The 24,494-nt window shown below is 63.0% G+C and overlaps 1 protein-coding gene across 8 annotated transcripts; it reads left to right on the top strand.

Moving 5' to 3' along the window:
* Positions 1-7,306: 7,306 nt before the first annotated feature.
* PLXNB3 (plexin B3) lies at positions 7,307-23,764 on the top strand. 8 transcript variants are annotated; one of them, XM_081792483.1, is made up of 36 exons: positions 7,307-7,402; positions 8,816-8,939; positions 10,698-11,738; positions 12,131-12,310; positions 13,003-13,131; positions 13,214-13,314; positions 13,889-14,018; positions 14,226-14,382; positions 14,471-14,579; positions 14,671-14,785; positions 14,871-14,996; positions 15,070-15,186; positions 15,496-15,589; positions 15,673-15,842; positions 16,079-16,230; positions 16,483-16,588; positions 17,282-17,412; positions 17,670-17,846; positions 17,960-18,155; positions 18,296-18,535; positions 18,638-18,799; positions 18,880-19,031; positions 19,192-19,292; positions 19,378-19,601; positions 19,732-19,910; positions 20,203-20,269; positions 20,453-20,780; positions 20,910-21,013; positions 21,104-21,197; positions 21,527-21,705; positions 21,895-22,055; positions 22,281-22,428; positions 22,642-22,727; positions 22,818-22,893; positions 23,010-23,084; positions 23,395-23,764. In XM_081792483.1, the coding sequence occupies exons 2-36, from the start codon at positions 8,880-8,882 to the stop codon at positions 23,497-23,499; spliced, it is 5,772 nt and encodes a 1,923-aa protein (XP_081648609.1). In that variant the 5' UTR covers positions 7,307-7,402; positions 8,816-8,879; the 3' UTR covers positions 23,500-23,764. The 8 variants fall into 8 exon arrangements, with proteins under 8 accessions (XP_081648609.1, XP_081648610.1, XP_081648608.1 ...); XM_081792484.1 differs by having other exon boundaries at positions 7,312-7,402; positions 8,833-8,939; positions 22,663-22,727; XM_081792482.1 differs by having other exon boundaries at positions 7,312-7,402; positions 8,833-8,939.
* Positions 23,765-24,494: the final 730 nt, after the last annotated feature.

The raw sequence follows: 24,494 nt of genomic DNA, 5'->3' as shown, positions 1-24,494 counted from the left end.
ATCATGAGTTCGAGCCCCGCGTCGGGCTCTGTGCTGACAGCTCAGAGCCTGGAGCCTGCTTCGGATTCCGTGTCTCCCTCTCTCTCTCTCTCTGCCCCTCCCCCGCTCATGCTCTGTCTCTCTCTCTCAAAAACAAATAAACATTAAAAAAAAAGAAAAACATGGAGGGATCGTGGTTACCTCCATTGAGTGAGGAGGAGGGTACTTGGGGGCTTCAGAGGCTTTGGGAGTGCAGTCCTCCAGGGGATGGCGGGGATGTAGGCATAGCGCTTTATCGTCATTCTCTACACAGTCCACAGAACTGGTGTGTTCTCTTGTGTATGTATTACATCGGATAAGATGAAGCTGCCATTTTTACAAGCCAAAGATAGCTGGATATTAAGCAATTCCATCTGCTTTTGACCTACCAAATTTCGTAATAATAAAACCAAAAGACTTTATCCTAACAAATGCAAAATTGTGACGAAAGGGACATGCTCCTAATAAAATACGTTTATCAAAAACTAAGTCGAAGTAGAAAAACTCATGCAAAAGTTCACATGGACTCTCAAGGGACCCCAAACAGCCAAAACAATTCTGAAAAAGAAGCACAAAGTTGGAGGAGTCACACTTCCTGATTTCAAAACATGCTACAGGAACCGAAATCGTGTGGTGTGGCATGAAGACAGACAGACAAACCGACAGGACAGAACACAGACCCCAGAATAAATCCTGACAGAGAAGGTCAGACGATCTTCGAAAGGGTGCCGAGACCACTCAGTGGGGGAAAGGATGATCTCTTCAACAGACAGAGCTGGGAAACCGGACATCCACACGCAGAAGAATGAAGTTGGACCCTTACCTTACATCGTGCACACACACCCATCCAACATGGCTTAAAGGCCTAAATGTAAGACCTAAGACTATAAAACTCCCGGGGCGCCTGGGTGGCTCAATCGGTTTAGCGTCTGACCCCTGATTTTGGCTCAGTTCGTGATCTCAGGGAGCCTGGGTGGCTCTGTCTGCTAAGTGACCCAGTCTTGACTCGGCTCTTTGACTCACGATCTCACGGTCCATGGGTTCGAGCCCAGTGTCGGGCTTGGTGCTGACAGCATGGAGCCTGCTTGGGATTCTCTCTCTCCCTCTCTCTCTCTGCCCCCTCCCTGCTCTCTCTCTTTCTCTTTGCCTCTCTCTCTCAAAATATAATGAATAAACTTGAAAAAGAATGGAAAATATCAGGTGTTGGCAGGGATGTGAAGAAATTGGAAACGTGTGCACTGTTGGGAGTTATAAAATGGTGCAAGCGCCATGGAAAACAGTATGAAGGTTCCTGAAAAAATCTAGAACCACTACGTGATCCCGCAATCCTACTTCTGGATATATATCCAAAGGAGTTGAAAGCAGAGATTTTTGTACGTCCATGATCATGGCGGCATTATTCACGATGGCCAACCTCAGCAGCCACCAGCTGATGAATGGATGAACAAAATGTGGTCTATCCATGCAACACTACTTTCCTAAAACAGGAAGGAAATCCTGTCATAGGCTACTGCACGCATGAACCTTGAGGACATTATGCCAAGTGAAATAAGCCAGGCACAAATGACAAATACTGTATGATTCCACTTCTACAAGGAATCTAAAGGGATCAAATTCATAAAAATGGAAAATAAGATGATAGGTGCCAAGTGCTGGAGAGGGGGGCAAAAGGAGAGTTGTTAATGGGTATAGAGTTTCAGCTTTGCAAGATGAAAGTTCTGGAGATCTGTTTCATAACAATGTAAGTGTACGTAACATACTGAACTGTATACCTAGAATGGTTCGGATGGTAAACTTTATGAATTTTCTATCACAATAAAATATTGACTCAAGAAAAAGCAGAAAACCTGAACAGTCCCATAATTATTAAAGAAATTGGATAGGTAGTTTAAAATGTACGGATGGGGGCGTCCAGGTGGCTCAGTTGGTTAGGCATCTGACTCTTAATGGCGGCTCATGAGAGTTCATGATCTCACTGGTTTGTGAGATCGAGCCCCAGACGGGCTCTGCACTAACAGTCCAGAGCTTGCTTAGGATTCTCTGTCTCCCTCTCTCTGCCCCTCCCCTGCCCATTCTCTCTCTCTCTCTCTCTCTCTCTCTCTCTCTCAAAAATAAACATTTCTTAAGGTTAAAATGTGTGGAAAGAGGGGCAAAAGACTGCAAAAACAAGGTTTATAGATGAATTCTATCAAATCTTCAAGAAACTAATAACTCTCTCTCTCAGATCACTAGTCCCAAGGAACAGAAAAGGCAAAATGCTCTCCCAACACATTTTATGATGCCTCTATATCAAAACTCAACAAGGATAATACAAGACGGGAGAAAGAAAGAAAGAAAGAAAGAAAGAAAGAAAGAAAGAAAGAGGAAGAAAGGAAAGAAGGAACACAGGCAGGAAGGGAGAGAGAGAGAAAGGGAGGAAGGAAGAAAGGCCAATCCCGAACTATATATGAAGAGAATACACCATGACAAGGTTGAGTTTAGCCCAGAAAACGTAAAAGTGGTTTAACATTAGAGAATCAATTACTGTAACTCACCATATTAACAGGTGAGAGGAAGAAACTCCTGTTACCATCTCAATACACTGAGAAAAAGCATTCGATAAGAATTGAACACATAGCAAACTAGGACTGAAAGGGAGTCTCCTTTACTCTCATAAAGGCGTCTAGCAAACACCGCCTGCAAACATCCTACTTAACGGTTAAACTGAGAACATTCTTTCTGCTTTGATTCCATGTTGTACTATCCAGGGAAGGAAGCGAAAGAAAAGAAACTACAGTTAAAAGGACTGGAAAATGGGAGAAGATATTTGCAAATGACATTAGATAAAGGGTTAGTCTCCAAAATCTATAAAGAACTTATCCAACTCAACATCCCCCCGCAAAAAAAAAAAAAAAATAATAATAATAATAATAATCCAGTGAAGAAATGGGCAGAAGACATGAATAGGCACTTTTCCAAAGAAGACATCCAGATGGCCAACAGACACATGAAAAGATGCTCGACTTCACTCATCATCAGGGAAATACGAATCAAAGCCACACTGAGATACCACTTCATGCAGGTCAGAGTGGCTAAAGTTAACAACTCAGGAAGCAAGAGATGTTGGCAAGGATGTGGAGAAAGGGGAACCGTCGCGCACCGTTGGTGGGAATGAAAACTGGTACGGCCACTCTGGAAAACAGTACAGAGGCTCCTCAAAAAGTTACAAATAGAACTACCCTACGACCCAACAATTGCACCACTAGGCATTTATCCACGGGATACAGGGGTGCTGTTTCGAGGGGACACACGCACCCCCATGTTTACAGCAGCACTATCAACAATAGCCAAAGTATGGAAAGAGCCCAGATGTTCATCGACGGATGAATGGATAAAGGAGATGTGGTTCATATAGACAATGAAATGAAATGTTACTCAGCCACCAGAAAGAATGAAATCTCGCCATTTTCAATAACATGGATGGAGCTAGAGAGTACTATGCTAAGCTAAATAAGTCAGTCAGAGAAAGACAAATACCATATGATTTCACTCATATGTGCAATTTAAGAAACAAAACAGGTGAACATATGGGAAGGGAGGAAAAAGAGAGGGAAACAAACCATAAGAGACTCAACGATAGGGAACAGACTGAGGGTTGATTGCAGGGAGGGGGTGTGGGGGAGGGGAAAATGGGTGATGGGATTGACGAGGGCACTTGTTGGGATGAGCACTGGGTATTGTATGTAAGTGATGAATCATTGAGTTCTACTCCTGAAACCAACATGACACTATAGGTTAACTAACTAGAGTTCAAATTAACATTTTGAGAAAAAAAAAAAGGACTGCAAAAGAAGAAACAAAGTAGTCACTAGGCAGATGACATGATTGTATAAATAGAAAACAAACAGGGGCGTCTGGGTGGCGCAGTCGGTTAAGCGTCCGACTTCAGCCAGGTCACGATCTCGCGGTCCGTGAGTTCGAGCCCCGCGTCGGGCTCTGGGCTGACGGCTCGGAGCCTGGAGCCTGTTTCCGATTCTGTGTCTCCCTCTCTCTCTGCCCCTCCCCCGTTCATGCTCTGTCTCTCTCTGTCCCAAAAATAAATAAAAAAAAAGTTGAAAAAGAAAAAAAAATTAAAAAAAAAAAAAATAGAAAACAAACAGAATCCACAAAAGGATTCCAAAAAGCATTACTAGACGTAACACCAGCAGCACAATCAGAAGGTAAATTAAAAAGAAGACAGCATTTATCATGGTATGAGACATCTAACAAATGATGCGCATGTCCTTTGGGGAAATATGTATTTAAAGGACCTTATTAAATAGAGATACGCTATGTTCATAGACGGGGAAACAAAATTTTAGAGGTAGCTAGTCTCCAAAGGGTTTCAAAATGGAACAAAATCTCTACTTACCCCTTCGAAAAAATCGCAACAGAGTTTTTCCTGGAACTTGACAAACTGTTTCTTAAACTTAAAAAAAAAATTTTTTTTAATGTTTATTTTTGAGAGAGACAGAGTACAAGCAGGGCAGGGGCAGAGAAAGAGGGAGACACAGAATCCGAAGCGGGCTCCAGGCTCCGAGCCGTCAGCCCAGAGCCCGACGCGGAGCTCGAACCCACAAACTGTGAGACCATGACCTGAGCCGAAGTCGGACGCTCAACCGACTGAGCCACCCAGACGCCCCTGTTTCTTAAACTTTTAAGGAAAACTAAAGGGTCTAGTATAGGCAAGATAATTTTGAAAGATGATGAGAAGAAGGAGCAGCCAACTGAGGGGGAGAGCGAAGGAGAAGAAAAAGGAGGAAGAGAAGAAAAAGAAGCTTTCAAGCTTTAGTAAGTTTAACAGAGGTAGAGAAATCAACCAAAAGGACAGAAGAGAGAGCCACGGCCACATAGGCTTGGGACAGTCAGTGGAGCTGGGTGGGCTGAACACGGGGGCAAGGAGGACAGCCCCCCATGTGGAAAAGGAGAAGGTACATGCAAACAAACCCATTCCGGAGGGACGGAAGGATACCTGAGTAGGAAATTACGGCGGTGGCACATGGCCTGTGACCCGGCGAGCCTCCCGCCAGCGTCTGGAGAGTCTGGCAATGGGAAAGCAGTCAGCACCAGGACGCCGGGCACGGCACCACCGGGCGCTTGGACCAGCGACGGCCGCCTCCCCACCCCTCGAGGGGACGCTGATAAATGCGCCATCGGCAAGGATCAGCACAAACACATCTCCCCAGGGCCGTGGTGAGGGGAAGGGGTCGTCGGCAGAAGGAAGCCCACCACACGGCTCCCTTTCTAGGAGATTTCAAGCGCACAAAACCTGGAAACATCCTCCATGGTTGCCACCAAATTCAGGCTCGGGGCCGCCACCTGCTCCGGATGGCCTTGCAGGCCATATGCGCGCAAAGCTATTCAAAATCGTGTTGCGCAGGGCGCAGACATGGCTCAGTCGGTTGAGCGTCCGACTTCGGCTCAGGTCATGATCTCACGGTTGGCGGGTTCGGGGCCCCGGGTCGGGCTCTCTGCTGTGGGCAGGGAGCCAGCTTCGGATCCTCTGTGCCCCTCTGTCTCTGCCCCTCCCCTGGTTGTGGTCTCTCTCTGTCTCTCTCAAAAATAAATAAACTTACAAAAAGCGGTGCCGTGCGACTACAGGTTTATTTTCTTCTGTGGAAAGGGAGGAAAAACGTTGCCATTGCCGAGATGGAAGATGTCTTTCCCGAGGTCAGTCAGGACATACGTGTGTGTGAGGTGCAGAGGCGGAGAGGTGGATAGGGTTGGGAGGTTGGGGGGCCGGCTGGCTCCGGGGCTGCTGGGGGACGGTCTTTCCAGTCTTACTGTTCAGAGCCCTGCCCTTGTGTCCCCCCCACACACACTGTCCCTCCCCAACAGCCCGGCCCTCCTGGGGCTCCTAGATCCCTCCCCGGCCCCCTGTGGGCACCTCGTCTTCCCCCTGGGAGGGCGCGGAGAGGGAGGCAGTAACATATTGAGCACCTGTGCTCCACATCCGCGGGCCCTCGGGCTCAGGGTCACTCACCTGCCTGGACGCCCCTGGTCTTGCTTCCAAGTCCCCTCTAGCGACACACATCCATCCCAGTGCCCCAGTCCCCTTGAGCCGAGCTTCTCACACTAACACCCCAACAACTCCTTCGGCCATCTCTCACCTCATAGGCCCTTTAGTCCTCTCGTCCTACCCTGCACCGCCCACCCCTCCACCCGCACCTCTGCCCTGCAGGGAGCCACTTTCCCGCAGAAAGGGCCCAGGGGTCCCCCGGATTCTCCTGCCCGCACTGCCTACACCCCATGGAACACCAGGTCTCCAGGATTCTGCCCCCTCCGGCACATCTGGAGCATACCCACCTCTCCACGTGCCCATGGCCCCCACTGGTCCACATTCTCCCACGCCGTCCACCCAGGGCCACCAGCTTACACTTGTCCAAATTCCGAGCTGTTTACAAGGTCATGGTGACTTTTGCCGTAAGTCTAAGTTCTCCCCGATTGGCTGACCTCTGCATCCCGTTCGACGAAAACTGTGCTCCAGGCACGGGGAGGCACGTGCGCCTATGTCACCTGTAGGCCTGGCATCGGGCAGTCCCCATCTCCCCTGCTGCCCAATGCCTGCCTCGGTTCATAGTTCAGGGCCACGTGGCCTGCTGGTTAAGTGCAGGGGCCCTACAGTTGACTCTTAGCCTTGCCATTAACTAGCCCTGCAACTTTGTGCAAGTTTCCTAACCTCTCATGCCTCAGTTTCCCCACCTGTGAACTGTAGAAAATCAGGGTACCCCTTCTGGGGTCATGGTAAGGGGTGAATGAGTTCACACATGCAGAACACTTAGAGCGGCCCTGATGGTCAGGAGGACATCAGAAGTAGCAGAAATGTGTGGTTCAAGGTCAGCTTAAATCTCACTTCCTCTGTGAAGCTCTCCCTGATGCCCTGAGCCCCCGTAGACTTGCCTCCTCTCCCTCCCACACGAGGTGTCCTCCAGAGATGAGCTGTTCCAGCAGTGGAGCCTCATCGGTGGGCACGTAGTTCTGCCCCCCCGCCCCCCCCAGGCCCGGGACAGACACCCTTGGATCAGGTGGCAGTGGGCTTTGTCTCTGAACGGCGCCACTGTGAGGCCCAAGACCGGCACCTGGTAGGCGCTACGGAATGCCTGCCTGCCCACCCAACGGGAGGGCACTGCCCGCTCTCACCTGCTCCAGCCAGGTGCCCACCGAGGCCAGCAGAGGGCAGCAACGCCCTGCCCTGCACCGGCAGGCACAGGGGCGGGCGGGGAGGGGCCGGGCGGCCCAGGCAGGCCCCGCCAGGAGAAGTGGGGTTGGGCGCGATTGCGTTGTGGGGAGGGAGGCCAGGGCTGTGCTGGGGACGCACTTCGGGCACTGCCAGCTGCTCTTCAACCCCTGCCAGCGGCCCACCCAGGTAGGCAGGAACTGGGGCTGGCGAGGACGCGGGGTGCAAGGGATGTTGGGTCGTGGGGTGCTGCCTTGGGGCGTGCTGGGTCTGGGAGAAGCCGGGGGTCTGCAGGGCCCGCTCGCCGGAGAGGGCAAAGGCCATCAGGCGCCCCGATCCAACACCTCCTGAGGCCTTAGGGGCACGGCACCCCCTGAGGGGGGCGCCCTGGAGCTGGGAGGCGGGACCCCAGGCTTCTACCCCCCAAATGGGAAAGCTGGCGGGGCTGGGGGCAGGGGGCAGGGTAGAGAGGAGGCCCGCCTGGCTCCCCACCCCCACAGCCACCCAACCGGCCCGACCGGGTGGCAGTGAGCCCCGCTGCCACCACCTTGCCCCGAAGCTGCTGCTGTGGTGCACAGGGGAGAAAGTGGGCACCCCACCCCGCGTGCACCTGCCCCCGCGCCACATCCCAGGACCCCTGCTCTGCCAGCCTGGGATGCAGACGGTGCCCTGTGAGGTTGGCCAGAGAGCCAGCTGCCGGTCGCCACTCCCTTCCCACCCCCTCCTGCGCCCCACACGCAGAGGGGACCTCTAGGCCCATCTCGGGCCCGTGTTTCCCCGGGCGAGGGAAACCAGTTGCCACGACTGAGGCTAAGTACTGGGTTCCTGGGGGCCATGCCCCCGCCCCCTCGTGCGCATCCTCTCTGCCTCAGCACCCCCCCCACAGCACCCCCCCACGGGCACCGCCCCCTACCATCATGCTGCACCTGGCACGACTTTCCCAGTCCCCCGGGGCGGGGCTGGATGGACACAGGTCGCTTGCTCTCTGGACAGTCTTATTCCGGGCCAAGGGGGTGGGGGGGGTGCAAGGTCTCCCGGACGGGCTGCCTTTGTCAGCATCTCCCGGCCCCCAGCCTGGACAAAGGCAGGCATTGAGGGCCAGGACTGGCACTTCGACCGGGCACCAAGGCTACCAAGGCTGAGGCTGGCATCGCAGGGGCTCAGCGCCCTGACCTTCCCGTGGGGGCCCAGTGGCCTACCCTGTGCCCTTCACAGGGACCCGGGGGGCGGGACACAGAGGCGCACGCTGGCTGGCACGGGGCGGGAGTGGGCCGGGGCCGGCCGTGTGGGTCTCATTTTGCTGGCTCGAAGAAACCCTGTCCTTTGTCCCCAGGTCCCCGGGGGGTGTCTCTCTGGGGGTGGGGTGTGGCGGGGAGCCCCCCAGCCCGAACAGCCCGGGTGGGGGTGAGAGCACCAGACAGTGAGTCCCTGGCCCGGGCCCGCGGACAGAGGGGACATTGTTGGGGTGGAGGCAGGGCTGCCTTGGCCCGGCCACTATTCACAAAGCTGCCAGCTGCGGTGGAGCCCAGCCGCCGGGCCCTTGGCCCCCCTGGCCTCCCTCCTCCCCCGGGGCCGAGGCTCCAGTGTCTCCCTCCCACTCAGGACAGTGCCCCCCACAGCCGCCTCGTGCCCGTCGCCGCCGCCCTGGGCCGGCCGAACTGAGGAGATGGGCCTCCCTCGGCGCCACGCTGCCCAGGAGACCCCTCTGTCGCTCCCCTTCGAGGCGGTAAGCGCCTGGGTCCCCCGTCCACAGACGTGGTGCCAGGGGTGGGGGGCGGGGGTGCGAGGCAGGGCAGGCACAGTGGTCCAGGGGAGCCTGGGCGCGGGGCTCCCGTGCACCGCGTCTGTTCCCCTCACCCACACAGCCCGGGCCTGGCCGCCGAGATCCCGGGTCCACAGGAAACGCCCCTGTCCCCAGGCCGGGCCTGGCCTTCCTGTCTGTGTCCCTGAGATAAGGGGCTCCGGGGCCTTCCTCGGGGCTCTGCCTCCAGCCGGCACACCCGCCGGGGCCCGGGCTGGCGTCTCCGCCGCCAAGCCGCAGGGCACCCAGGGACAGCGGGCCATGCCCAGCTGCGCAGGACCCCAGCCCAACTTAGGACCTGGACTCTGTCCCCTTCTCTGCGGCTCTGCGCCCAGGGGCTCTGCGTGGTGAGCCGGCACTTCCTGTCGCCTCGTCACCTGGCAGCCGTGGGGACCCGAGGTTGTGGAGCAGGGGCCAGGACGCGGGGCGGCCTCCTCTGGAGGCTCGGGGCCCCCACAGGCCCAAGGGAGATAGCTTTAGCGTGAGCTCCGAATGGCTCCACATGGGTGGGGGTGGGGGTGCCCAGGCCTGGCTTCGCCCCTGAGTGCCCTCTCCTCAGGCAGGCTCACCCTTCTCTCTCTCTCTCTCTGTCTCTCTCTGTCTCTCTCACGCCTGCACGTCAGCACCCCGGGGCTGGGGCCCCCGCTCTACCCCTGCACCCGGTGTCATCTCTCGGTGCTTCCCCACGGCCTCCCCAAGTGCCCACTCTGGCTGGCTCCCAGGTGTCCCCCAGTCCCCACTCTGACCCCCTCCCAGCCCTCTCCTCTGCCCTGCCTCCATTGCCACGTGATCGGGGAAGGGACAGAGAGACAGAGAGGGAGACTCAGAATCTGAGGCAGGCTCCAGGCTCCGAGCTGTCAGCGCAGAGCCCGACGCGGGGCTCGAACCCGCAAACCTCGAGATCGCGACCTGAGCCAAAGTCGGACGCTCAGCTGGCTGAGCCACCCAGGCACCCTGGAGAGGGTCCCTCTTTACATCTGGCCCTGCCTGCCCAGGGCGAGGTTTCTCTCCACGCCGTCGCCGTCTCTCTCGTGCTGTGGCTGTCCCCCACCTTGCATGGTGGCCCGGCTCCCCTTGCCCCCAGGCTGACAACTGCCACCAGCCTTTGTTCTACGTCCCTGTCCTCTTCCTTGTCTTTCCCTCCCCTTCCCCCTTGCCTGGCTGCCGCAGCCTCTCTGCCTCCCCTGGTGTCTCCCCATCAGCACCTCCCGCTTCTCCCCTGCCCCTCCCTCCTCTCCCGCCCTTTCCCCTCTCTCACTGCCCCTCCGTGGCTCAGAGTCCTTCTGTTTTGTTCTTGTGCCTTTTCAGGACCCGCCCCGTCCTTCAACAATGTAGATGCTTAAGACGTAGGAGATGAGAGAAATTCTTCCCTCGGGCACACGTGTGTGTGCCCCCCAGCCCACCCTCTCCCCATCTCGTGGATACTCTCTCTGTGCCTCTCTCTGTCTCTCTCTCTGCCCCTTTTCTCCCTGTCTCCCTCTGTCTCTCTCTCTGTCCTCTGCCTCCCTTCCTATCTGTCTCCCTTCTGGATCCTCCTCTTCCTCTGGTGCTCTCTCCACCCCTCTTCGTCGGTGTCTTTCGCTGCCCTGACATGTGCGTGCGGGCGTGGGGTGTGGAGGCTGGTGCTCTCCCCCCCGCCCCCCCCCCCCGACCAGGCCTCGCTTGGCTCCGCTCTCCCCCCAGGTACCTGTGATGGCTCCCCGGCCTCCCCTTGGGCCCCACCTCCTGCTCGTGCTGCTGCTGTGCCCGCCGCCGCCCCTGGCCGAGGCCCGTCACTTCTCCGCACCCAACACCACCTTCAACCACTTGGCCCTGGCCCCTGGCCGCGGCACCCTCTATGTGGGCGCCGTGAACCGCCTCTTCCAGCTCAGCCCCGAGCTGCAGCTGGAGGCCGTGGCTGTCACCGGCCCTGTGTTCGACAGTCCCGACTGCGTGCCCTTCCGTGACCCGGCGGACTGCCCGCAGGCCCGGCTCACCGACAACGCCAACCAGCTGCTGCTGGTGAGCGGCCGGGCCGGGGAGCTCGTGGCCTGCGGGCAGGTGCGGCAGGGCGTGTGTGAGAAGCGGCGCCTTGACGATGTGGCCCAGGTGCTGTACCAGGCCGAGGACCCTGGCGACGGGCAGTTCGTGGCCGCCAACGCCCCGGGGGTGGCCACGGTGGGCCTGGTGGTGCCTACGCCAGGCCGGGACCTCCTGCTGGTGGCCAGAGGCCTGGCGGGCAAGCTGTCGGGAGGGGTGCCGCCCCTGACCGTGCGCCAGCTGGCCGGGCCGCAGCCCTTCTCCAGCGAGGGCCTGGGCCGCCTGGTGGTGGGCGACTTCTCGGACTACAACAACAGCTACGTGGGGGCCTTTGCCAACGCCCGCTCCGCCTACTTCGTCTTCCGCCGCCGGGGCGCACGGGCGCAGGCCGAGTACCGCTCCTACGTGGCCCGGCTCTGTCTCGGGGATGCCAACCTTTACTCCTACGTGGAGGTGCCCCTCACCTGCCAGGGCCAGGGACTCATCCAGGCTGCCTTCCTCGCCCCGACCACCTTGCTGGGGGCATTTGCCGCAGGCCCCAGCGGGGCGCAGGCGGCCCTGTGCGCCTTTCCCCTGTCTGAGCTGGACGGGAGCATGGACCGGGCCCGGCGCCTTTGCTACACGGCGGGTGGCCGGGGCCCCAGCGGCACGGAGGAGGCCTCCGTGGAGTATGGAGTCACGTCTCGCTGCGTCGCCCTGCCCCCCGTGAGTGCCCCTTGTCACCGCGGGCTTCGTGTGCCGCCTTCGTGAGGCGGCCCCGTCTTGCCTGGCCTGCCTCTCTGTCCCTGTCGCTCCGCGGTGTCTCTCGGCCCAAGGCGGGGACCGCCACACGTAGTCCCAGGCTGTGGGTGGCTGGATGCTGTCAGGTGACAACCAGCCGCTTAGAGGATGTCCAGGAGGGCCGGGCTCCTAGCTGCTCTTGGTCTGTGTCCCTCTGCTGTGTGAGCTTGTCCTGACACGGGGCAGGGGGTCTGACCACTCTGTCCCGGGTCCCCCAGGGTTCCCTGGCCTCGCCCTCCAGCCTTGACTAGCTCTGGGCCCGGGGTAAGGCACTTCCTGCCTCTTCCAGGAATCTGATCCCCTCCCTGTCCACCCAGGACTCCCCCGAGTCATACCCCTGCGGTGACGAGCACACGCCCAGCCCCATTGCTGGCCGCCAGCCCCTGGAGGCCAGGCCGCTGCTGCAGCTCCGGCAGCCCATCAGCGCCGTGACAGGCCTCCAGGCAGATGGGCACACGATAGCTGTCCTGGGGGACACCCAGGGGCAGCTGCATAAGGTGAGGCCCTGACAGAGGAGGGGCTACCTGAGCCCTGGGCCCTGGGCGCCAAAGGCCTCCACGCTGCCCGGCAAGGCCTGGCCTCGCTGGCTTGACTGGGGGTGCCCCTGCCCTGCTCGGGGAAGCCCCAGGTCCCTCATGCCTCTCGGGCCGCGTCCCGCTGGCAGGTCGGAGGGCCACGCCACACACCGATGGCTGGCTGGGTGCCGCCTCCTGGGACGCCTAGGTGCGTGACTTGGGACGACTTCCCAGGAACCTCCTGGGCAGTCCCCGTTGCTCCAGATCGTAGCGGGAGCCAGCGGTCAAGGCGGGCAGGATTGCCACGGGAATGGGGTGGGCAGTGCCCGGTCCCCAGAGTCAGCCTGGCCCCGGAGGTCTCTGCGAGGCAGACTCTGGCCTCCTCGTGACCTGCTCACCTCCCTGCCGCTGCCCTCCTGCCCCTGGCTCCCAAGGCCCTTAGCCGGGGTGGCCGGGTGATGCCCAAAGGGGGAGGTGATGCCGGCAGAACAGGGCGCCCGTGGACCCGCCCCACTCCCACACACGGCCCATGGCCCGGCCACCCCGGTCTGGCAGGAAGAAGAGCCGGCTCTACGGGAAAGGGTGCCTCCTGGGAGCCCCAACCGAGAGGAGAGCACGTGCCCTGGGTGGCCGGCCCGTGGCCATCTCAGGAGCAGGCCTTGTCGTCCCTCCAGGTCTTTGTCAACGGCTCCCGAGGCCAGGTGTACCACTCCCAGCAAGTGGGGCTTCTGGGCTCAGCTATCAGCCCAGACCTGCTGGTGGACGGCAGGGGCAGCCACCTCTACGTCCTGACTGCCCAGCGGGTGAGGCTTGTCCCGGGGCAGGGAGGGCACACGCACCCCGAGTCCCCGCACCCACCGCCCCTGGCCCTTGCCGCCCCCGCAGGTGGACCGGGTGCCCGTGGCAGCGTGCCCCCAGTTCCCTGACTGTGCCAGCTGCCTCCAGGCCCGGGACCCGCTGTGTGGCTGGTGCGTCCTCCAGGGCAGGTGAGCGTGGCTGACAGGTGGTGTGTGCCCGAGGGCGCCCCAGGGGCACTGCCTCCACCCTGCCCCTGGAGGCCCAGCCTGCTTCCTCCTCCTTTGCCAGCCCCGCCCCCAGCCAGGCCTCCACCGGGGGCAAGGCTTCCCCGTGCGGCAGTGGCCCCCAAAGCCTGCGCACTGACCGGGAAGCCCTGTCTGCTTGGCCCCTTCCTCTTTTTTTTTTTTTTTAATGTTATATATATATATATATATATATATATATATTTTTTTTTTTTAACGTTTCATTTATTTTTGAGAGACAGAGAGGGAGGGAGGGAGGGAGACAGATGGAGAACGAGCAGGGCAGGGGCAGAGAGAGAGGGAGACCCAGAACCCGAGGCAGGCTCCAGGCTCCGAGCTGTCGGCACAGGGCCCGACGCGGGGCTCGAACCCATGAAACGCGAGATCATGACCTGAGCCGAAGTCCGACACTCAAGTGACTGAGACACCCGGACGCCCCCTTGGCCCCTTCCTCTTGAGCGTAGTCCCTTTCACTCCCCCTGAGACCCACGTGGCGGGCCAACGGGCCCCTGTCCCACAGGTGTACCCGCAAGGGCCAATGCGACCGAGCAGCCCAGGCCAACCAGTGGCTGTGGAGCTACGAGGACAGCCACTGCCCGCATGTGCAGACCTTGCTGCCGGCCCACCGCCCGCGCCAGGAGCAGGGCGTGGTAAGATGCCCGCCGCTAGCTGCCTGCGGGGGTGGGGGTGGGGGGCTGCCCCCAGGCCTCCCCGGCCTCCTGTCCTGCTGTCTCTGCTCCCACCCCGCTCCGCCCTCACCCCTGCTCTGCCCTAGCAGCATCTCCTTTCCTGAGACACACCCCCCCCCCCCCAACGAGAAGCCCCTGCCTGCTCTGTTTTCCTTGCGTGTGTCCCAGGTCACCTTGTCTGTCCCTCGGCTGCCCACCCTGGCCATGGATGAATACTTCCATTGCGCCTTTGGGGACTACGACAGTTTGGCTCACGTGGAAGGGCCCCACGTAGCCTGCATCACTCCTCCCCAAGATCAGCTGCCTCTGAACCCTCCAGGCACAGGTGAGGGGCCCCTGGGGCGGGGAGGTTGGGGACCGGGGCGAGAGCTGCAGGGGCAGGAGCCGCATGACCTACCACCATCCCCTCCCAGACCACGTCACCTTGCCCCTGGCTTTGATGTTTGAGGACGTGGCCGTGGCCGCCACCAACTTCTCCTTCTACGACTGCAGCGCCGTCCAGGCCTTGGAGGCGGCCGCTCCGTGAGTGCTGGGCCTGGCTGCTGGGCAGGGGTGGCAGCCCCCGACGGAGCCCAGCCTGAGCAGCCACCGCCCCCCCCCCCCGCCCCTCCAGGTGCCGCGCTTGTGTGGGCAGCCTCTGGCGGTGCCACTGGTGCCCACGGAGCAGCCGCTGTGTGTACGGGGAGCACTGCCCAGAGGGGGAGGTGACCGTCTACAGCGCCCAGGAGGTGGGTGGGCCCAGCCCCCCGACCCACGCTATGCCCTGCCCGGGCCCCTCAACTTCCGAAGGGCTAAAGGGTCTCCTTTCCGCAGGCGGATGTCCGGGTGCGTGGCCCAGGGGCCTGTCCCCGGGTGGAGGGCCCAGCGGGTCCCCTCCTGGTGCCTGTCGGTTGGGAGAGCCGTTTGGCCCTGCGCGTGCGGAACCTTCAGCATTTCGGAGTGAGTGGGGGATGGGGACGGTGGGGGTGGGGTGGCTGACCGTGTCCAGGGTCCTGACGACGTCCCCTCCCAGAGCCTGCCCGCCTCGTACCACTGCTGGCTGGAGCTGCCCGGAGAACTTCGAAGGCTGCCGGCCTCTCTGGAAGAGACGGCCGGGGACGTGGGCCTCATCTACTGCCAGGCCCAGCAGGTGTGTGGCCGCCCCACAGCCTCACCTGCCACCACACACTTTCTGTAGCCCTCGGGGGCCCCGCACGGCCCTTGCCTCGCAGACCCTTCCGGGCCATCGGTGTCCTGTCGCCATCCCGCTGCCTGCTCTGCGTAGGCCCGGGGCGTGCAGCGGGAACATGGCACCCACAGCCTCTGCCCCAGGCTCGCAGTCTGCCGGGAGACGTGGGCACGGAAGCGAGGCACCCATTCTGGGAGGAGGGTCCTGGAGGAGACGGGGGCCAGGGGCGTCCTGAGTCGGGCCCAGCCTGACCCCACCCTCCACCCACAGTTCTACCCCTCCATGGCCCAGCAGGAGCTCCCGGTGCCCATCTATATCACCCGGGGCAAGGGGCAACGGCTGGACAATGCCCACACTCTTCATGGTGAGCTTGGGGACGGCAGGGCGGGTGGCACAAGGCGCGTGGCAGACGGGATGCGCCTCAGTGCACCGCCTGGCCTTCCCTAGTGACCCTGTACGACTGTGCCGTGGGCCACCCCGACTGCAGCCGCTGCCAGGCGGCCAACGGAAGCCTGGGCTGTCTGTGGTGCAGCCACGGGCAGCCCGCCTGTCGCTACGGTCCTCTATGCCCCCCCGGGGCCGTGGAGCTGCTGTGTCCCACGCCCAGCATCGACGCAGTGAGCCCCCAGCCCCTCTGCCGCCCCCCATCCCACGGCCTACCCTTCCACCCCCTCCCCATCCGCCCTGCCGCGCTCTCCACTCTCCTGACCTCACCCAGGTCAGACCAGCCTGCGCTCAGGCCCCCGAGCCCTAGCGGCTCTGTCCTGCCTCAGGCTGGTCAGCTGGCTGGGCACCCCTACTGCAGGTCGGATGTGGGATCCGAACACTCCATCGTCACCCTTCCCTGCTGCAGATCGAGCCCCTGACCGGGCCCCCCGAGGGCGGCTTGGCCCTCACCATCCGGGGCTCCGACCTGGGCCGGGACTTCGCTGAGGTGCGAGACGCCGTGAATGTGGCTGGCCGGCCCTGCAGCCCTGAGCCCTCCCTCTACCGCACCTCTGCCCGGTGAGGCATCCTAGCCCCCTGGGGGGTGGGGGGCGGGGGAGGGATGCCCTCCCGGGGAGGCCCTCAGAGAAGGGAGGCCTGGAGCCAAGGAACGTGGGCCCGGGCCAGATGCGCCAAAGGAAGATGAGCCAGGGGAGGGAAGGAGAGGGGAGCTGGCAGCGAGAGGGCGCAGGTCCCGGGCAGTGGCCGGTGAGTGGCCCACGGCTCCTGCTGAGCGAGGGCCTGACCAGCCACCGGGTCTCCATTCCCCAGGATTGTGTGCGTGACATCCCCTGCTCCCAACGGCACCACAGGGCCAGTCCAAGTGGCCATTAAGAATCGGCCACCAGGCGTCTCGACCCAGCATTTCACCTACCAGGTCAGTGCCCACGCCTGGGTGGTCCCCGAGCAGAGCGACAGTAGGAGGGAGGGGCCGGAGGGCATGGACATCGAGGTGAGGCTTTCAAAGTTGGCCTGGGAGGTCGCACGAAGGGCCGCCACTTGTCCAGGAGCGAAGCCACGGATCTGTTCATTCAGGCCCCTGAGCCGAGGACAGTGGTGGCATCTGTCCCGGTGCGGGGGAGAGGGCAGTGAGGGACTGGAGCTTCCTGCCGGCACAGCTCGGGAGTGAGGGAGAGCGGGGACGCCTCCAGACACTAGCTTGAGTCCCCGCCACCCACTGGGGCTAATTCTGAAGCCAGGAAGCCCAGGGCGGGAGCGGGGGGAAGCAGGGCCCAGTTAGTATCGGGAGTTCTGCGGCGCCCAAAGGTGGTGATTGGATCTCAGGGTTTAGAGCTGGGGTGGGGTGGGGGGGCTGGGAGGTGGAAGCCGTGGCAGAGGAGGCCATCCCGAGGGGCAGAGACGCAGCGAGGAGAGAAGAGCCCCCTCCGAGGGCAGGGCAGCTAGAAGGAGAGCCGCGGGGCTGCAGAAGCCCTGACACAGGGGTTCCGGAAGGAGGGTGTGGTGGGCGGTGGCCCGGGTGACGAAGCACAAGTGCCTCGGGGACCAGAGCCAAGGCGGGTGAGTGCCAGGCCAGGCTGCCATGGCTGCCCCAGGCTGCTCTGTCCCCCAGGACCCCGTCCTGCTGAGCCTGAGCCCCCAGTGGGGCCCCCAGGCAGGGGGTACCCAGCTCACCATCCACGGGCAGCACCTGCAGACAGGAGGCAACGTCAGCGTCTTTGTGGGTGGACAACCCTGTCCTATGTGAGTGTCTCTCCTCCTGGCCCCAAGCTGGCTGCTGTCAGCTCGGGGCATTCTCTGCAGGCCTCACTGTCCCCTCATGTACTGGGGGCAGTGGAGTCAGGGCTCCCTAAAAGCCCCCATCAAAGTGCAACAGAAATGGCCACTGTGCCCATCCCTAGTACCCTGTGCCCTCACTGAGGGAGGCGACGTTGGGTCTCTGGTGGGGTGGCCAGGCCCAGGCTAGAGTGCAAGATGCCAGACCCCTCCCCACCCTGCAGCCGGGAGCCGGTGTGTCCCGAGGCCATTGTGTGCCACACCATGGCCCAGGCCAGCCCAGGAGAAGCTGTGGTTCGAGTGGTGTTTGGCCACGCCCAGCGCACGCTGCCCACCAGCCCGTTCCACTACACCGCCAACCCCCAGCTTGTGGCGGCAGAGCCCAGCGTCAGCTTCCGGGGGTGAGGACCCAGTCCGCTCGCTCGGGGTCGCCGCCGCACCTGGCCGGGGAGGCGGGGCGGGGGCGGGGCCTCCCGCCCGCGCCCCGCCCCTGCTGACTGCCGCCCCGGCACAGGGGCGGGCGGCTGATCCGAGCCAGGGGCACGGGCCTGGACGTGGTGCGGCAGCCCCTGCTGTCCGTGTGGCTGGAGGCCCCGGCGGAGATGCAGGTCGCAGGGGCCCGGCCCCCGTCCTCAACCCCGACGAGGAGCTGCGGGACCCCCGCTGCAGCCCCCCAGGCTTGTATCCAGCTCGAGGGAGGCCTGCTGCAGGTGAGCGCCCCACCGGCCGGCGGCGGGGCCGGTCGTGCCCGCGGAGGGAGGACGGCGGCCCGGGGTCCACCTGGCCCCCGGGGAGCGAGCGAGGGAGCCCCAGCTCACCCCACCTGGTCCTGCCCCCGGCTGCCTCCTAGTGCTCCACCGTCTGTTCCGTCAACTCGTCCAGCCTCCTCCTGTGCCAGAGCCCTGCCGTGCCAGATGGGGCGCACCCGCAGCGGGTCTTTTTCACCCTAGACAACGTGCACGTAGACTTCGCCAGCGCCAGCGGGGGCCAGGACTTCCTGTACCAGCCCAACCCCCGCCTGGCCCCCCTCAGCCGCGAGGAGCCCGCCCGCCCCTACCGCCTCAAGCCGGGCAACGTCCTGGACGTGGAGGTGAGGGCTTCTGCCAGCCGGCTCCGTGCGGGAAGCGCGCGCCTAGGCTGGCTGTCCTGGCTCGAGCCCCCCGCGCCCCCCCCCCCCCCGTGTGTCTCCCAGGGCCAGGGCCTCAACCTGGGGATCAGCAAGGAGGAGGTGCGCGTGCACATCGGTGACGGCGAGTGCCTGGTGAAGACCCTCACGCTTACCCACCTCTACTGCGAGCCGCCGTCGCGGGCCCCCCAGCCCGCCAACGGCTCCAGTAGCCTGCCGCAGTTCGTGGTGAGGCGGGGCTCCGGGTGCCGAGGCGGCTGGGCGGGCGGAGCCCTGAAGGCCGGCACTCAGGAGCCCCGTCCCCCCAGGTTCAGATGGGCAACGTGCGCCTGGCCCTGGGCCCCGTCCAGTACGAGACTGAGCCCCCTCTGTCCGCCTTCCCTGTGGAGGCCCAGGTGGGCCTGGGCATGGGCGCGGCGGTTCTCATTGCCGCTGTACTCCTCCTCACCCTCATGTACAGGTGAGAGCGCCCCGCAACCCCTGAGCGAGCTTCCCCCCTTCACTGGTGGAGAGGCGCCCCCTGCCCCTGGCAGGCCTCCAGGCAGCTGGCTACCCTGGCTCGGTGACCTCGGCTCCCCCAGGCTCGGGCCCGCGGCTGACACCTGGTCCCTGGGCTGCAGGCACAAGAGCAAGCAGGCCCTGCGGGACTATCAGAAGGTTCTGGTGCAGCTGGAGAACCTGGAGATTGGCGTGGGTGACCAGTGCCGCAAGGAGTTCACAGGTGGGGTGGGGGCCGTGGGGAGGGGGTGGTGGGCAGAGGGCCCGGCTGGGCCCGAGCCCACGCCTGGGTGACTCCCGGCCCGCAGACCTGATGACCGAGATGACCGACCTCAGCAGCGACCTGGAGGCCAGCGGGATCCCCTTCCTGGACTACCACACGTATGCCGAGCGAGTCTTCTTCCCAGGGCGCGGCGGCTGCCCACTGCAGCCCACACCCGAGGGGCCTGGCGAAGAGGGCCGCCGCGCCCCCGTGCGCCAGGGCCTGACGCAGCTCTCCAACCTGCTCAACAGCAAGCTCTTCCTCGTCACGGTGAGGACTACGTGGCCGGGCAGGGCGCCCGGGGGCGGGGGTGCGGCGGGGCTGGGCAGCCGGTGGGGGCACAAAGGTGGGAGAATACGCGGGGCTCCCCTAAGTACCGCCCCCCCCCCCCCCCCCGCAGCTCATCCACACCCTGGAGGAGCAGCCCGGCTTCTCCCAGCGGGACCGCTGCCACGTGGCTTCTCTGCTGTCTCTGGCGCTGCACGGCAAGCTTGAGTACCTGACTGACATCATGAGGACTCTGCTAAGTGACCTGGCCGCCCATTACGTGCACAAGAACCCCAAGCTCATGCTGCGCAGGTTGGCTCTGGCCCGACCACAGGGCCCGGGAGCAGGGGTGGGGGGCTCCCCGCTGAGCTGCCCACCCGCCCGCCCTGCCCCTTCCTGGGGCCGGGCAGGGCCAGGAACCCCCGGGAGGCAGGCCAGGACAGAAGGCACCGGTAGGGAGGTAGATGGGCATCCTTCCCGGGGGCCCGGGCAAAGGGGACCGACAGGCAGCAGAGCCCTGGCTTCCCTCCTTTACCCACCCCGGCCCGGGGACGGGGTGGCCCCGCAGCACCACCCCCTCTGACCTGGGGCCTGCTCCCCCCAGGACAGAGACCATGGTAGAGAAACTGCTTACCAACTGGCTGTCCATCTGTCTCTACGCCTTCCTGAAGGTGAGAGGCGCCCCAGGTGACACCTCATCCCCTCGCTTCGCGCGCGGGCTGCTGCGTGTGGCCTCGCGGACCTGGCCCCGGTTCCCCCCGGGGCCTCAGGCTACGAGGGCTTGGAAAGGGGGAAGGCGTGGGGCGGAGGCGTCTCCCCTCGGAGCTGACACGGGCCTGTCCCGATGCTTGCAGGAGGTGGCCGGTGAGCCGCTGTACATGCTCCTCCGGGCCATCCAGTACCAGGTGGACAAGGGCCCCGTGGACGCCGTGACCGGCAAGGCAAAACGGACCCTGAATGACAGCCGCCTGCTTCGGGAGGATGTGGACTTCCGGCCCCTGACGCTGATGGTGTTGGTGGGCCCCAGGGCCGGCGGGGCCGCGGGGAGCGGTGCGGCACAGCGCGTGCCTGCCCGGGTGCTCGACACAGACACCATCACCCAGGTCAAAGAGAAGGTGTTGGACCAAGTCTACAAGGGCACCCCCTTCTCCCAAAGGCCCTCAGTGCACGCCCTAGACCTCGGTGAGAGAGCCCACCCACCCGTCCCTGCATGGGCCTGTTCCCACCTGTAGATGCTCAGCCGGGCCTTGCTTCAAATGGCAGGCTTGGGGGACGGGCTGCAGGCTAATCGGCCTCCCCGCGTGCCCCCAGAGTGGCGTTCGGGCCTCGCTGGTCATCTGACCCTGTCAGATGAGGACCTGACCTCGGTGACCCAGAACCACTGGAAGAGACTCAACACCCTACAGCACTACAAGGTAACCGGCGGGCAGGTGCTGGGGGGAGGCAGGCCCCCATCTCTGGATCAGCCAGGGAGGAAGCCCAGCCTCTGCTCATCGCCCCACCAGGTCCCAGACGGAGCCACAGTGAGGCTCATCCCCCAGCTGCACAAGGGAGGCGCCGTCTCCCAGAGCCTGGCCCAGAGCTGCCTCTTGGGGGAGAGTGAGTCCCGCGGCCCCCATGTGCCCATCTGTGCCCCAGAGCTGAAGTGGGCAGGCAGGAGCCCTGGGCTTGCCGTCTGCCTTGCCTGGGTGTCCCCCACACCGCGCCAGTGGGCAAGCGAACGCTCTAGACTGGGCCGAGGGCCTGGGGCGGACGAGGGCGCCAGCTCGTCCTGGTTGGGGAGCTCTGGGACAACGGGGTGTTGGGCTGAGCGAGCCCCTCGGCTGCCACCCTCTCTGCCTCTCTTTTCCCAGGCTGGGCATCCCCGGCCGGTGGTGTGGGAGAGCAGGCAGGGGCACAGGACTGAGGCCGGGCTTCTGCGCCCTCAGACACCCCTATGCTGGAGGATGGCGAGGAGGGCGGGGTCCACCTCTGGCACCTGGTGAAAGCCACCGAAGAGCCGGAAGGGGCTAAGGCCCGGCGCAGCAGCCTGAGAGAGCGAGAACGGGAGCGGGCGCGCGCGAAGGCAATTCCAGAAATCTACCTCACCCGCCTGCTCTCCATGAAGGTCGGTGCGGCTGCGGAGCTGGGGGGAGGAGCCACAAGGCTGGGAAGGCTCCCGGAGCCGGGCCCTGACTGGGCGGTGGAGAGGGCGTGGTCCCGACGTGGAGAGGGCGTGGTCCCGAGAGGTAGAGGGGCCCCACCCACTGACGGAGCCCGCCCCGGCCTCCCGCACGGCCCCTCCCATGCCTTCTAGGGCACGCTGCAGAAGTTTGTGGACGACACGTTCCAGGCCATCCTCAGCGTGAACAGGCCCGTGCCCATAGCCGTCAAGTACCTGTTCGACTTCCTGGACGAGCTGGCAGAGAAGCATGGCATTGAGGACCCGGAGACCTTGCACATCTGGAAGACTAACAGGTGCCTCGCCTACTGTCCCCGCCCCCATGCGGTCGAGACATGGAGTCCCAGAGGGATAAGGACATTGCCCGGGGTGGGTCCACAGGGCCAGGACGCGAACCTACGTGTGGTGTCACGCACCCTGGATTTCTGGCCGCCCCCGACACGGACTCGTAAGACAGCTCCCTGCGGAACTCTGGTCCGAGGCCCGGGCTGACGATGCCTGTGGCCGACCCTTGTCCCCAGCCTGCTGTTGCGATTCTGGGTGAACGCCCTGAAGAACCCACAGCTCATCTTTGACGTGCGCGTGTCAGACAACGTGGACGCCATCCTGGCGGTCATCGCCCAAACCTTCATCGACTCCTGCACTATCTCGGAGCATAAAGTGGGCCGGGTAAAGGCAGAGCTGGCCCTGGTAGCTTCCAGAGGGGTGACGAGGAAAGGCTCAGGGCACACGCCACGGAGGCTCAGTACCCAGCCCTGAGTGGGCCTGGCGGTGGGGGTGGGGCGGTGGCACCTAACGGGCCGGGAGGCCCGGGGGTGGGGGGAGGGCACCGGTGATGCATTCAGGGTGACAGGGCCGGAGCTCCCCCGCCTCCCCGCTCAGGCCCACCCCTACCCGGAGCAGGACTCCCCAGTGAACAAACTGCTGTATGCCCGGGAGATCCCTCGCTACAAGCAGATGGTGGAGAGGTAGGTGTCGGGCCACGGCGGGGGGGGGGGGGGGGGGGGGGGGGGCTGGGGGGGGGCGCTGCCCGCGCCTAACCGTGTCTCCCCTGCCAGATACTACTCCGACATCCGCCAGAGCTCCCCGGCCAGCTATCAGGAGATGAACTCGGCTCTGGCCGAGCTCTCCGGGGTGAGGCGCAGCCCAGGGGGCTCACTCCTCCATGTTCGGGTGGGGGCGGGGTGGAGGGGGGAGGTTTGGGGTTTAAGGTCCAGGCCAGGGCTCACCCCTCCACGTGCCGCCCCCAGAACTACACATCAGCCCCCCACTGCCTGGAAGCTTTGCAAGAGCTCTACAACCACATCCACAGGTATTACGACCAGGTGAGGCCTGCCGCGCTCCAGTGGGGGGAGGGGCGCTCGAGGCGGGGGGGGGGGGGGGGGGAAGGAGGGGCACGGCCCCAGAGCCCAGAGCCAGGCCCCGAGGATCCTCCCTGCCGGTGGAAGCAGGTGTCTGGGCCAATCTGGGCAGGGGGGAGGGAGGGCCCAGGTTGGGGAAGGAGCGTGGCTTCTGTCCAGATTCCTCGGGGAGGCCTGGGGCAGCTCCTGCTGGACCCCCCCCAGGCTGGCACGGCCCTGGGTAACAGGCAGAGCACGGAGGCCTCAGGCAGGGCACCCTCTTCTGCCCTGGCAGATCATCGGTGCCCTGGAGGAGGATCCCGTGGGCCAGAAGATGCAGCTGGCCTGCCGCCTGCAGCAGGTAGCAGCCCTGGTGGAGAACAAAGTGACGGACCTGTGAGCTGGTCACCTGAGGCCCAGCGGCCTGGAGAGGAGCAGCACTGCCCGGATGGAGCCAGCAGCCGAGGAGGGGCCGGCGGAAGGGGGTCGTGCCCGCCAGGGGGCTCCCTGCCACCTCTCCCACCACCCGCCCTTCCTTCCCCTACCCCGGCTTCTTTCTAATTTATCGTAATCCTTACCTCTTTCCCCCGCCTCCCCCACTATATTTATTTGCTTGCTGGAGAATCACATCTGGAAATAAAATAGAAATACATCTTTTTAGAAAAAACCCCAGCCTGTGCCTGTCCCTGTGAGAGTTTACTCAGTGCCTCCCTTCTTGGTCCTCCCCTCGGCCCCACGGCTGTGACTTCTGCCCGAGGAAAAAGGGCCATCCGGCACACACACACCCCCCCGTGCCTTCCTCTCTTCTGTCCCCTCACCGCCTCCCTTGGCCCACCCGCCCCCACCTACGGCCACCCCACCCTACCCCTACCAATTCGTTCCTGGCCCAGGGACAGCAGGACCAAGCATCTCCCATCTTGGCCTCACCACGGTCACTGCCGAGCCCCCACTGCTTCTTTCTGACTGTCCGACAGTCCCCAGCTGGCCTCCCCGCTCCACACCGGCCCCCTCCGCTCCCTCCTGGGAGCAGCCAGAGTGATGTTTCCAAAGAGCAAAAGTGCCCGTCAGCCTCTGCGAGGATCTCACACAAACGCCCACGGGTTCCGTGAGGACCCTTGGCCGCCCAGGGCCTCCCTGCCTCTCCCCACTCCCGACCCCTCTGTGGCCAAAGAGGCCCCCGGCCTATCCTGCTGCAGACCTCACCCCAGCCGGGTCCTGCACCGCCCTGGAAGCTTGCCCACCCACCCCTTGCTGGGCAACCGACTCTTCCTGGTCTGGTCCCTCGGATGCAGCCCCGAAGTCACAGGCTCCAGAGGGCTCTGCCTGACCTGGAGGTCCCTCTGTCACCGGCCTGTTAGAGCTGGGGGCTTGTCTGGGCCCCACCGGAGGAGGACC

This window comes from Panthera onca, chromosome X (genome assembly GCF_046562875.1).
Source record: "Panthera onca isolate mPanOnc1 chromosome X, mPanOnc1 haplotype 2, whole genome shotgun sequence".
Lineage (NCBI taxonomy): Eukaryota > Metazoa > Chordata > Mammalia > Carnivora > Felidae > Panthera > Panthera onca.
This window is presented reverse-complemented; position numbering and strand designations above follow the sequence as displayed.

Coding starts and splice junctions, on each gene's coding strand:
- PLXNB3 (XM_081792483.1), top strand. CDS start 8,880: ATGGGCCTCCCTCGGCGCCACGCTGCCCAGGAGACCCCTCTGTCGCTC. Junction 12,311..13,002: donor CCCAGGGGCAGCTGCATAAG/GTGAGGCCCTGA, acceptor TCGTCCCTCCAG/GTCTTTGTCAACGGCTCCCG. Junction 18,536..18,637: donor GCAACGTCCTGGACGTGGAG/GTGAGGGCTTCT, acceptor TGTGTCTCCCAG/GGCCAGGGCCTCAACCTGGG.